The following is a 13,626-nucleotide window of genomic DNA, read 5'->3' on the forward strand; positions in this document are numbered from 1 at the left end:
CTGATCTGCTGTGCTGTTGGGCAGCTACTGCATAATAGTTGTCATGGGTGGGTTCTATGCTTCACTGATGTATTAAGTGGGTCCCTTCCTGCATATAAATCACTACAGGACACAATTAAAATATTGTATTCTTAGGGCCTCCCAAGAGGCTGAACTAGTAAAGTCAGGTTCGAGCCTGGGTCATGTCACTTGTCACGTGGACAAGTGACACAGAGGTTGGGATAAGTTTGCCAGGGCTCTCCCAGCTTTCAGCGACCTGTCACCTCTCAAGCACTCAGAGGCAAGCCATGCCATCAGTTAGGGCACTCTGCCTCAGTACAGGGCTCTGCCGTTTGTCATGTTAAAAAATGCCTGACTCAAGCTAGGTTGGTCAGAGGCGTGGTTTCAAGCATCACTGTGGTCATACAAGACACTAAAAACATGGCTTTTCCAGATATTTGGCCATTGTAAATTAGGTGAGGACAAGAAAATAACCGTCAGTAATGGGTAATTGTAATTTAAAAAATAGTACAACAAAAGATTATAAAAAATGAGTGACAGTAGCAAATATTGAAGAATGAAGCCTCAGCTTTTACAATGTTAATTTTCATCTCCTTTACATTTTTCTAGGGATGTGCTCTTAAAAAGTATTAAGAGACTTTTTTCTTGCCCAAATTGTTTGCATTGCAAATAACACAGGAAAAATAAACCGAGAATTACACTTAGCCTACTGTAACAATTAAAAAATGTGATCATGCTACTAGAAAATGAACTCCTCAATTCATCTAAAAAATCGTTACAGATAAAAATAACAAGAAAACATTGTTTTACTAAATATCTGTAATGGAGACAATAAGAAAAAAGTGGGACAAGACAAGTTTGTGTGCCATAGGAGTAATGTAATAACTGAAGAGACTTACAATTGTTTACATGACATGTCATTTTCCCTGACATTCGAGCAGTTCAGCAAAATAATTCTGTTAATAAACTCTACATAGGTGTACTGTGCTCCCCTGCAGTAGAAGCCACATTGCCTAATGTCAGCACTGCTGTCCAGCACAGTCTGGAAAAGCATAATACTTTCACCAAAATAGCATCAAACCTAAATCACACTATCCATGTTGATACCTGCATACATCACTAACCAATGCACTTTAAACTCCTTTAAACCTAACAAGGAATCATGAAGGTTAGATATTGAAAAAGTGCTGTTAATGAAATAATTAATATATTCACATTCCCTAAAGAATGTGTCATGCCGTTTATACAACATGAAAAAATATGTAAAAAAGCACTTTAATTGGGAGAAGGAAGTCTTTAACATTCTGTATATCTGTGGGTCTCGATTCCTTGAGTTCTAAATTTCCCACACTCCAAGATGTGGTAAAACAGTTACTCATTTCTGAAAAATGCCCAGACATTCCATTAAAGAAAATATTTTGAAAGTTACAGAGCTAAAAATAGCTTGAGGTGTTTTAGGTTTAGGGTTTGGCTTTGCAATTGTGCAGTATCCTTCAATTAAGACATTTATGCATGGGTCAGTTCACAGAAAATGCTGTGCTCAAGTCAATAATGTCAGTGTTGCAACCTTGGATCATGAAGACAAAGCTGCTTGACTGACCTAAGATGATGAATGGCACAGTAACTATTTTGGCTAAGGATTCTCTATAACTTTTACAAGAACTTTTAATAAAAGAGCTGTAATTTTGAGTTTTACAGCTTTACAGTTTTGATAAAGTCCGAACACTCAAATCTTGACAAATATTTTTAAGAATGAAAAGCTAAAAAATAGGAGAAGAATGAATTAAAGGAATGCATAAGCAAATCACTTATGTATCAGACAAATGTATCAGAGTTTTGTAGCAACTGAACAAGTAAGGGCCATACTAACACATACAGTCCTGGAATGGATTACAATATTATGAATAACAACCTAACACAAGATGAGTTAAACTGGATTTTTCTGAAGGCTAAAATGCTCATCTAATTTGTTGTGGGAGGTGAACTGCTAACAAGTTTTCTAGTAGTGCTAGGAAGATCCAAGGAACGCCTTAAGTACTGCTGTTACATGACTGCACAGTTTTAATTTGTTTACTTGCTGAATAGACTCTCCAGTAAGTGCTTACTTGTACATACACACATTTCTAAGTACTACCCTAAACCAAACTATCACAAAGCCTTAATATCAACCCAAATCCCCACACTAGCATTAAAGACTATTTGTGGCTCAAAGAGTCTGCCCACTATTAACATACAGTAAGAGTTTTTATATTCCAAATAGAAACCACACCACATAAAATTCAAATTATTTTCTCTAATAAATCCTTGCGTAATTAATGAAATACTATTTAGGCTGTTTAAAATCCTTAAACATTTCGGGGTGCAGAATCATTACCATTTTCACTGCACTGAAGCAATTAACTTCATTTGTGCTCTCTCTCTTTTCAGGCATACCTATTAATCAGAATTACTCCGCAATACAGCCAGACCAAAGTGATTGACACTAAGGCTAGATGAAAAAAGAAGATTGCATTCATTAAAATAACTGAACAGCAGGAGATCTTCAGACATTAAGTGGAGCTGTACAAGGATGTTCAATAGCAGCACTATCTTGCTCATACATAGTTTTGGAATTTAGGTAACACAAAAAATTATGTGCCAAGACCTCTGAAGGAATTTTCAATGGTGAAGATCAGGAAATAAATTTGGAAGCGTTTCAGTGTTACACAGGCTTCAGGGCACACTGTCTCAGTGATGTTTTGGCAATTTCCTTCATGACATGATGCTAAACTAATTCCTTACTGCATTTTGCTGTCAAATTGTTTTGGAAAGTATTAAAGCTTTTCCTTCTGGAATGATCAGCAGAACGAAGCATCTCCTCAAGCACACACGGATGGCAACTAAGGACAAAAAAAGATGCTACATAGCAAACAAAACAAATATACAACAATGAACACAAGTTTATTCTCTCCCAGAGGCAGTGTTTTACAGAACAAGAATGTTACCACATTCAAGTTGTTCAGCTGGGCTGATTTCCACCCGAGTGGTAATGGCTCCACATCCTTGACAGATCCAAATTTTGACTGAGTTTTGAGTTCTCAGAACATGTCCCAGCAAAGTACCTCATGCTTAGTCGTTATCACTCCCACTTCCTGCATAGGTGAGGACAACCATTCAGTCCAGAGTTAGGTAATTTCCCAGATGAGTGAATACATAGCTACAGATAAAGGACAGATGCACCATCACAACATCAGGACAGCTGCTGTTGCTACCTTCATAATTCCAGTGTTCTCTCAAGATAAACGGAATTCAGGTTCTAAGGCTACACTGGTAACCTCTGCACATAGTTTGATAAAGCACATTGCAATAAACTCAGTCTATTGTACTTAAGCATACATAAAGAACTTGGTAAACAAATCCACAGAGCACAAAGAGCAAAAACCATGTCACCTTGATCAGCACGATCTTGGCTTTATGTTGTATATTTGCATTACATGTCTTCTAATTGTATGAGCTCACCAAACTAAATTCAATGCAACTAGTTATGGTAAAGTATTGGACTTGACAACCCTAAATGAATCAATTTTCCAGCAGCTTTATGGTCAGTATCTCCGATACAGTTTGGCAGATCACCATCAAGATTGGGTTACCGATTACAAAACAGGTTTCCATATACTAACACAGCTCAAGACAACCTTGGCAAGCCTTCTAGTTAATCAACCAGCTGTCCAGAAATCAGAAATCTAAAAAAATAAAGCTACTGAACTAGGCAGCATTCTACATTTCTCTTTAATTTATAGCAGGATAAATCTGATTGTGCACCTTTCCAAGTCAGCCTCTCACATTCTTGTGCACATTACCCATCATGCACTACCTAGTTTCAGACAGCATTCAAACAACTCTGGAAGACGTTTATTGATGTCTCTCACCCATGATATACGTAGTGAGATTCAGGTAAATGTGAAATACTTAAAATTCTAATTATGGTAATACACAATATTACAAAACGTTTCCAAAAGCTCTATACCCAAGCATAAATATCAACTAATTTTATTAAACCATTCAAATGGAAACCGCTCACATGGGGATGATTCATTGTCTTCTGCTTACACATTTAGAGTTAATCTAAATGTGTAATCAGAAACCACTGAAACCACTGATTTCACAAAGGTGTTTTTTCACAAAAGAAAAAAAAGATACCCGTCCGATTTTGGAAAATCTTGGTAAAAAGCAGAAGCTAAATTAAAAAAAAACATCCTAAAACTTGAAAACAAGGGTTGTTCTGAATACAGTTTTTACAAAAATAAGAGTACTTGACACTGTTAAATGTTTCAACCATTTGTTTTTAAACAGAAGAAGAGAAAGGAAAAACAAACATGTCCATTGGACATCTTTGATTTCAAGATGTTAGATGGAAGAGGTGTTAGTGGGGCCAGCAGGGGGTGCTCACCCTGCGGTCCATGTGGGTCCTAATGCCCCAGTATAGTGACAGGGACACTATATTGTAAACAGGTGCCGTCCTTCGGATGAGACGTAAAAAAACCAAGGTCCTGACTCTCTGTGGTCATTAAAAATCCCAGGGCATTTCTCGAAAAGAGTAGGGGTGTAACCCCGGCGTCCTGGCCAAATTTCTCACTGGCCCTTGTCAATCATGGCCTCCTAATAATCCCCCTCTATGAATTGGCTTCAGTACTCTGCTCTCCTCCCCACTGATAGCTGATGTGTGGTGAGTGTTCTGGCGCACTATGGCTGCTGTCACATCATCCAGGTGGGGCTGCACATTGGTGGTGGTGGTGGAGGGGAGTCCCCATTACCTGTAAAGCACTTTGAGTGGAGTGTCCAGAATTATTATTATTATAATTACAATTATTATTATTCATTATTATCTTTGGCAAATTCTTACTGCTCACTGTTAACCAACTACTGTGGTGTTTACTTTAAATCTTAAGTATTTGTAAGTGTGTTAAGCCAGTGTGCTTGTTTATTTAAGACAGTACATTACCAGGAGCTCATCCATGCTGGTCTGGCATTTCTCCAGGTTGATCCGCTTGATGGCCACCTTCTCCTTCCTGGGCACGCAGTAAGCTGCCTGCACCACCGCCGTGGCTCCGCTCCCTGAAACAGACGCAACAGAGCGGTGAGGCTGCCGCACTGCTCTCCGTGTCCCATCAATAAACGCAGAGTGACCAGCAGGGATTGCAAGACTGCACAGAGACACTGTCTGTCGGCACCATTTTCCGCATCTCCGCGACAGTCCTGATAAAGCAAACAGTCCTTGTAGCAATCAGCTGAAAAGGAAAAAGCACATTTCAGCAAAAACTTTGTTGCTGAAAGGTAAAAAAATTAAAATAAAATAACCTAAATAACCTAAAAACTACTCCATTTATAAAAAAGGGTTATTGCAACCCTGAACAACCCAGTGATTTGGAAGCAAATTTTGCTGCAGCTAAATGATACATTCACTTAAACTTAAATGCATGGATTTAAGAAAAATACTTTCTATTAAAAATACTTAAAAGCTTTTTTCTACAATACTGAACAGCACAATCACGTCAGCACTGATACTAAACCCCTTTTTACATTTATAAATTGTTCACCAACATCCCAATGCAGACTTTAACATAACTGGATTTGTTGGAATCTGGACATTTTCTCTCATCACTCAAGGCAAAGCACAGAATAACCCTGAAAGAGAGGATGTACACTACAGGGGAGGGCATTTAAAACTTAGAACAGGAGGCACTTCATGACACAAAGGGTTGTGGGAGTCTGAAGCAAGCTACCCAGCCATGTTATTGAAGCTGATACCCTGGCTTCTTTCGAGAAACACTCACATGAGATTATCATTTTAATCAGCTGGCAAAAGTCAAACCAGCTTGATGAGCCAAATGGCAGCCCACCCACACATTTGTAAACATTATGCTCATTTCAGAATTGCTTTGGATGTGAAGAAAGTGCAAGGCTTAAAAAAAAATCTTACAAATAACATTAAAGGCTACAGTGCTGAAGTACTATTTTTTACCCATCATCAGATCTCAGAAGCTAAGCAAGGCTAATTCTGGCTTTATACTGGGATGGCAGACATCTAACTAAAATCAAATTGCAGCAGTAAATGGTGGCGTTAGTGGACCAGTAGATGAAACTTGTGTCTGGACAAGAAATGACTTGCTAATGCCACAGTATGGCGACAGACGCCACCCTTCACATGAGACCTAACTTAAGGTCTGATGACGTGTTCCTTAAAGATCCCATAGCACTTTTCATAAGCTGGATAGTTCTTCATAGACCATTCCTATATGCATGGCACTCTGAGATGCTCTGAGATAGAAAGGGCTATATAACTGCAAAGATCTGATCCATTATAATAAATTGGCAAGACAGCAAAATAAATGTCTGTTGCACTTCACTTTTTCTCCCCCCCCCCCCATCAGGTACCCCCTGTTTTTGGCACTAAAGAATTCTGCGCCTGCTCTTTTCATTATACTGTACATGGTGGCGTGTTGTCCACCTGCTTTTCTTTTCTCACAAACCACTAATTAGACAATGCACTCTCAGCTTAAGGCATGAGCAAAGAATAGATATGCTGAACTACTAATAATATTACAAGTAACAAAAGGGTTTCAGAATTACTTCTTAACAGACTTATTCCATTTATTATAAGTTGTTTTTTTCCCCCAAAGGCCAAATTCTACTTTGCCAGGAATACATGTCTGTGGAATACAGGTCTGTGGAGTACTGTTGTCAATTGGAACCAAAAGATTTCAGGGAACTACTATTACCCATGTGTTAGAAAAAAAGGCACATTTTGTATTCCAACAGTACACTGCCTTCACAAGCTTTTTAAAAACATCTTTATATTTAGGCTTGTTTTATTTTCTTAAAAGAATATTTAGAAAGAAAACAAATGTGGGCAAATGCTGAAGACAGGGCTGCATTATAGGACTACAGAGTTTCCCCAAACTCCTCTGAGAAAAACCCCTGCAGCTCAGCAGACACACAGACACACAGAGGCCGTGTGGCCCCAGTGGTCAGGGCAAATGGCCAGAACAGAGCTCGAGTCAGGCACCGACTGCAGTCACTAACTTGCTGTTTGTCCGTGACCTTCCTGAACCTCTCCCTGGGTAACCAAAACCCCTCTGGAACTGAGCTGTTTCAGATCAGTGAGGCAGGAAGACAATTATTCTGCAGGGCTAAAAAAAAAAAAATCAAATCTCACAGAGTACTTAGGTTTAGTAAGTAACATTTAACGGGAGGTGAGCTTTGCCATGAGAAGATACTTCACTGCAGAAGAACAGCTACATCAGCTGGCTCACAGCTCTTTGGGGTAACATTTCAGTGGCTCAGCTAGGCTGGCATTTCTGCCGTACAATAGTGATGCGCTGGCTTGCTGCTCCATGACTGCCTGTGCAAAAGAGAGAGAGAGGAAAGGCAGATCCTCCGCCTGTGAGCTGTGAGCTGTGAGCTGCTGCGGGCCGTGATCGAAGCTGACACACGCAGACAGGGAGGCTGTCTGACTGCGGGGGTTCAGAGCCTGCCCTCAGATCCTCTCTCTGTGGGCAGCGGAGGGAGAAATGGGTCAGGATTCCTGCGCGAAGCATTCTGCTGCAGAGTGCTTGAATGAAAAGACCAAAAGGGAAGATTCTCATTCTCACCTGCTACATGCCCCTGTACCCCCTGGTCCCAGCATCTCCATATTACTCTGTCTTTTGTTCTCTTACAGCAGGACTTATTGATTTGTTACTTTTTCTCTCTCCCTCACACTTGAAGAAGATTCCACAGCCAAAACGTGTCGGTTCTTTTCTTTACCTTTAAGCATGGAATGAACCTTTACCTCTTCCAAGAAGGAAGATGCCTCTTATAAACAAAGAAGATTCTGTTTTCAGGCCACCATTATCTGAGTTTATCCATTTCCTCCATTTTATCTTTTACTACCCTTAATCTATGTTGGAATTTAATTGACATTATATTGCTATGAAACAGCCATGTCAATCAACATTTTCTTACTATTAATCAATAAAACATGACTTCTCTCCATCATCCATAATGTTTGTTATTTTCTTTCAAAGAAAAAACTAATTCCATAAAACAGCTATAGAACCAGAAACAAACTAATAGTCTAGTCTGTGTACCAGTGTAAGTCAAGATACAAGTACAGCAAAAGGAGAAAAGATAATGAATAATCATAACCAATAATAGGCAGTTTACCAGTACAGAAAAACCATTTCCACTAAACACAGCAAAAAAAAAAAATAGAAATAACCAAAGACTGGCAATATTCTGAGCAACCCTAATCTTACAGGTTCAAAAAAATGATTAATGTCACAAAGTAAACCTCTGACAACAAAACATTCTAGACACCGCATACTATACTGCAAACTTCAATCCAAAAATAACACTTACAGTTAAGGCAGATGTTTAAAGGGCATTGTGCCTGTTTATGAAGCCAATTGTCACACTTAATCATATCAGTAAGCAGCATTTCATTTTAAATGAACTGAAAAATACACTTTTTCTTCCAAAGCAGCTAAGTAATCAAAAGCAGGCCTGGGTTACCCCAAAATTCCCACCCGATCTCTCAAGATACCGGACTTTTTCATCCCTCTCAGATCTGTTTCAGTAATGTTGCACTCTAATGCACTAATAATTTCTACTGACCACAGAGATGAAGCAGATTGCAGATGGAATCAGTCCATAATGTCCTGTAAGGATAATTACAGTGAAGTATAATGTCAACTGTAACACTGTAAGTAGTGCAGTGTAGCGTGTTAATCTGTTTGGCTGGAGACCGAAAGGAAATGCTTTAAGGATTAACCTTTCATTATATCTCATATTATCTTTAATCGTGGATCTGAATCTTTTTTTCCTCCCTACAGAGAATCTAACCCAAACTCAGACTCGAATCTATTACCTGACAGTGCACATTTTACCCACAGCTAAAGATATAATGCTGTCATTTTTGGTCTTAAACTTCTCATTTGATTGAATCTTTGATTCTGATTTAATCTTTTTCCTGATTTTTGCTTAAATAAAAACAAACATTGTCTTCCTTTGATGGGGCAAACTGAGCACAATTTATTAAAAATGCTGTACAGTTACAGAACTGTGTCTGTCATTTCTAACATTATTAATTACTGCAACAGATAAGCAATTTCACTTTTATTTTTATAGTAGTATTTTTTCCCCACTAAGAGAACATTTAGATTTTCAAAGTGAATGTTTAAATTCAGTATCAAAATAAAAAACTAATGTATAAATTAAAATGTATGAGTAAATAAATAGAAAACTGTCCTTTTTAACAAAAAGGTCTGCCATTCAATTACTTTTCAATTAAATTAACATTTTATACAAAATAACTGGCCATAACAGATATTTTAAGTACATTCTATACTGTAATGCAAACCATTCTGCAGCTCATCTTGAGCGAAGACAAAACACCTTACTTTTGCATTGTGAAATACAGACATTGAGTTAACACTAAAAACTGTAAAGGTTGTTCAAAAACCTTTATGGACTCCGTAAAAGTCACTAAAGCCACTAGAGGATATTTTAATTAGGCCTTCTGCTTTTCTGTGTTTAACATTCCTCCCTTTAAACTAATTACTGCATTTTATGCAACCACTAAGCTTAAATGAGGACACAAAGAATGCAGCACCAGCTGCATTGTGGATATTTTTACAAACCATTAAAATGCTACAAATTTGTGTTTTAGAAGGAAGTACATGGATAATTAATGATGAAATAAATTCTCAGAAGACTTCCTGTACAACACATGGCAAAAAATAAAAGGACAAAGTCACACTAGTGGATAAATTAGGTTATTACAGGAATGAAACATGAGAAAGATCTGAAAATATGTTTAATTTATTTTAATTTGTTTAATTTAACTTGAATCTTAATAAGCCAAATTAGCTCATAGTAATTTTAAAGCGGCATCACATCATCAAAAATAAATATCAAAAACCAGATGCCCTAGCTATAATATACACACAAATTTTATATAAAAGGAACTGGAACTAACAAGGAAAGCACGCACACATATTCATGGCACATGAATGTGAGGGTCAGAAATCCAACGTAAATTCTGAGGTGACCTTTCCCAAACATCTTAAAAGAATATATTACTATCAGTAATCATTTGAGACGATTTTTACAGCAATAATTCAGACTTCTATTACACGTACTGTAAGTAATGGAAACTATTGTAAGAACTAAAGGATCACCTACTGTATATGGAAATAATTCTCAGTATGGATGTAAAAAAAGGTAGAGCTTTCCTAACCAACCTGTTTTTAAACAAGAAACATCAGTCATGGATAAACACAAAGCACATGATATGGTGTGCTTTGATTTTTTTCCATTAAGGGAAGGTCTTACACTGACGGGCTGAGGAAACCAAAGCTTTTTCAGTCCTGAACAGAAAACAGTATATGGATTTAAGTATTCAAAACACTAAACGAAAATCTACTCAGATTGTTCTTCAGAATGATACACAACACAGGGAGCACAGATGAAAACTATATTGAGGTGCACTTAAAACCGAAAACAATAGGCACTTCTTTATGCACACGGATGTGAGAGTATGCTGTTGAAGCGGATACCCTGGTATCTTTCAAGAAATGGCTGGGTTTGATCCTCAGATCAATTAACTACTACCAAACAGGCTTAATGTCCTCCTATCATTTGTAACCTTTCTTATGGCCGAATCTGCCAAGTGTCAGTTTAAAATCGCTGCAGGGATTCACACTAAGGTGATTTTCAAACAAGAGTTCTCCTCCAGTGCTCTGGCAGTCCAGTGAAGGGAAACAGGCCCTAATTATATCTTAACTTTAAACCGCAGGATAATTGCAAATTCCAAATCCAATTCTTGATAGCACCTTTCTCCTAGGAGGACTCAAAGGCTGAAAACAGAAGGCGTCTCCAAGAGAAACAAGCATCTTTCATGAAAGATAGGCGGATCAACAAAGTCATTTAAACCAAACCAAAGACCACGTGCTGTTCAAGTCCACCCAAGATAGCCTGGATTCAAAGTTCTTTTGTAAAAACTTAGCATAATCACATGTAGGATTAAATCAGGGGTTTAATTAAATGCCAAGAATCCAAAACCACAATGAAAACATTAAGCTGCTACCGTCAGTACAAACATTAGTGTGAACAAAATAAATTGATTGACACTTTCTATTCCCATAACCTGATAACCTGTATTGGGGAAAAATGTTCCAGAGGCTGCTCTGTTCCATTACAACTGTTCCAAAACATTTTTTTGATAAAGACTGGAAAATTATTTTTTTTTGTGAGCTGTTTACCCCCCACCCCAAAGAGCAGTAAGCAAGCTGCCTGTTAAGAAAAATTATTGCACAAGTTAAAATAATAAAACAAATTAATATGCAAATCATATTCATGTTCTTGGTGCTAATTATCTGTAACTCTACATGGAGCACTGATGGGAAAGGAGCTTCAAAGCAGAAAATAATGCAGCTTTAGAAAGACTGGAACTGACTGAAATGTTGTCAATACAAGTTCAATTGATTAATCTACTTCAGCCGTTTCTTGAAAGATCTCAGAGGATCAGAGATTCACAGACGCAAGAACAATAATCAGGCCATCTTCCTCTCCTCAGTTATGAGTGTGTCATCAGTAATAACCACAATGATGCTGTAGTTGTGGTGCAGTACACCTAACAGGGCAAAAAAAAAAAATCTCGGCAGGTAATGTGCAATTTACCGTAATGTGATTTACGGAAGCTGGCATTTAATCAGTCCACCCAGAATTCAACATACATATTCAGAATAAGAAATATTCTCTGTGAAATTCAGCACAAAACATGCTCATTTTTACTGGAATGATATTGGAGCATGGTGGCGCAGTGCTGCCTTACAGTGCTGGAGCTCTGGGTTCATTTCCAGACCTGGGATGCTATCTATTGGGAGTTTGTATGTTCTCTTTGTGTTAATGTGGGTTTCCTCTGGGTGCTCCACTGTCCTCCCACAATCTGAAGACATGCTGGTAGGCTTACTGGCCATAGGTGTGAGTGTGTGCTTTGTGAGAGTCTCTGTTTGTTTGCCAACACTGTGATGGACTCCCATCCAGGGTGTATCCTGCCTTCTGCCTTGTACCTATCCCATGCTGGGACAGGCTACAGCTCCCCCAGGATCCTGAACTGAAAGAAGCGGTTAGAAAATAGCTGGATGGATTTTGGAGTTCCTGCAGTGTGGTATTATTTTTGTAACATTTAATAGACCCTCAGTCTTAGACAGCCTAACTACTGCAATACAGTAGTGTGCTGTTTATCTTAATTTCCTGGCCTTGAAAAAGTCATTCCCCCCCTATCAATATCATAGATCAATTACAGGTAATGTATGCATTTCACTTTAACTTTTATTCACAACTGTAAAGATTAAACTGAACACGGTTATATGTGAAGGAGGCTGAACAACTAAAACTTGCAAAGAAGAACCACTTGAGTGTGGCTTCAGTCTTGTGCTTCAGGTCATTGTCCTGAGTAAATTTTCAACACAGTTTTAGATTCTTTGGTGACTATGATTTGCTGGCACTTTGCACCATAATCCTAAGAAGCTTCCCTGTCCCTTCTGATGAAAAGCATCTCCATAGCATGATGCCGCCAACCTCATGCCTGACACTTGGGCTTGGAGACATAACTCTATTAATCTTAACTCCATAATCTGAAAAAGGTCATTTTTATACAGTACTGTGTGCCGTCATCTCCTTAAGTATTTACAATGTTTGCATTCATGTCCCTATGTCTCTGTTTATATATCTTACTAAAATCATACTAGCTCCAGAGATCAGAGGAAGCTTTTTTTTTTTACATTTCTTGTATATGCTTTTCAAAGATGCCATTGATTAGCCTATTTAGGATGTAAAAAAAAGGATCAGCAAGAAACACAAATGTCACGTCTAAATTACAATAACCACTCTCCCAAATTCACCAAAAAAACACAAAACATAGGAAAAAAGAACCCAGTACAAAATAACTAAGCCTTGAATGCTCAGTATGTGCGTCAGCAAAATCAAGTGCCTCATGTTTAGTTCTCATCATTCCCACTTTCTGCACAGATAAGGACAACCGTTCAGTCCAGAGTTAGGGTCTATTCATGTTTTTTCTGAAACTGAAAAACTAACTGATGCCAGTCTTTAACTTAAGAACTGCCTGATGCTACAATTTTGTGTTGAAAATGTACTGTATTAGCATTCTAATAACTAAAATACTTGATAATTTAGTTAAATGGCATGGAAAGTTATAAGACAAGCATCAGAAACTGTAAAATAAATCAAAGACACCTTCAGAAATGTACAAAACATAAAGGTAAATGACTAACTCCATTCACTCTTCAAAGCACTTTAACTTTTTACTGTATTAGGCATTCTTTATTAGGGAAAAAAGGCATAAGAACGATAAAGGATAAGTACAAAGCACTGAAGGAAAAAATAAAAAAATCACCTTAAGCTTTGCTCTCCAATTTATTTTAATTCTTAATTAGATGTGCAAATTACTTTTCTTCATCTGTATGTTAGTGCGTTTGACACATAAGACAACATGTCAACTATTAATAGAGGCTCTGAAAAATTATGTCACAGCTGGAGTAATGCCTTTCGACAAGTGTCTGGCCTCCCTCAAGACTGTCTTCT

The 13,626-nt window shown here is 37.9% G+C and overlaps 1 protein-coding gene across 1 annotated transcript in view; it reads right to left on the reverse strand.

The window, feature by feature from the left end:
* oxsr1b (oxidative stress responsive kinase 1b) overlaps positions 1-13,626 on the reverse strand; it is a 121,574-nt gene that overhangs the window by 98,307 nt on the left and 9,641 nt on the right. Inside the window, exon 2 of the mRNA XM_088918785.1 lies at positions 4,982-5,094. Within this exon, the coding sequence (XP_088774911.1) occupies positions 4,982-5,094 (113 nt within the window). The remainder of the gene's footprint in view (positions 1-4,981; positions 5,095-13,626) is intronic.

Source organism: Atractosteus spatula, chromosome 6 (assembly GCF_055471065.1).
Source record: "Atractosteus spatula isolate fAtrSpa1 chromosome 6, fAtrSpa1.hap1, whole genome shotgun sequence".
Classification (NCBI taxonomy): domain Eukaryota; kingdom Metazoa; phylum Chordata; class Actinopteri; order Semionotiformes; family Lepisosteidae; genus Atractosteus; species Atractosteus spatula.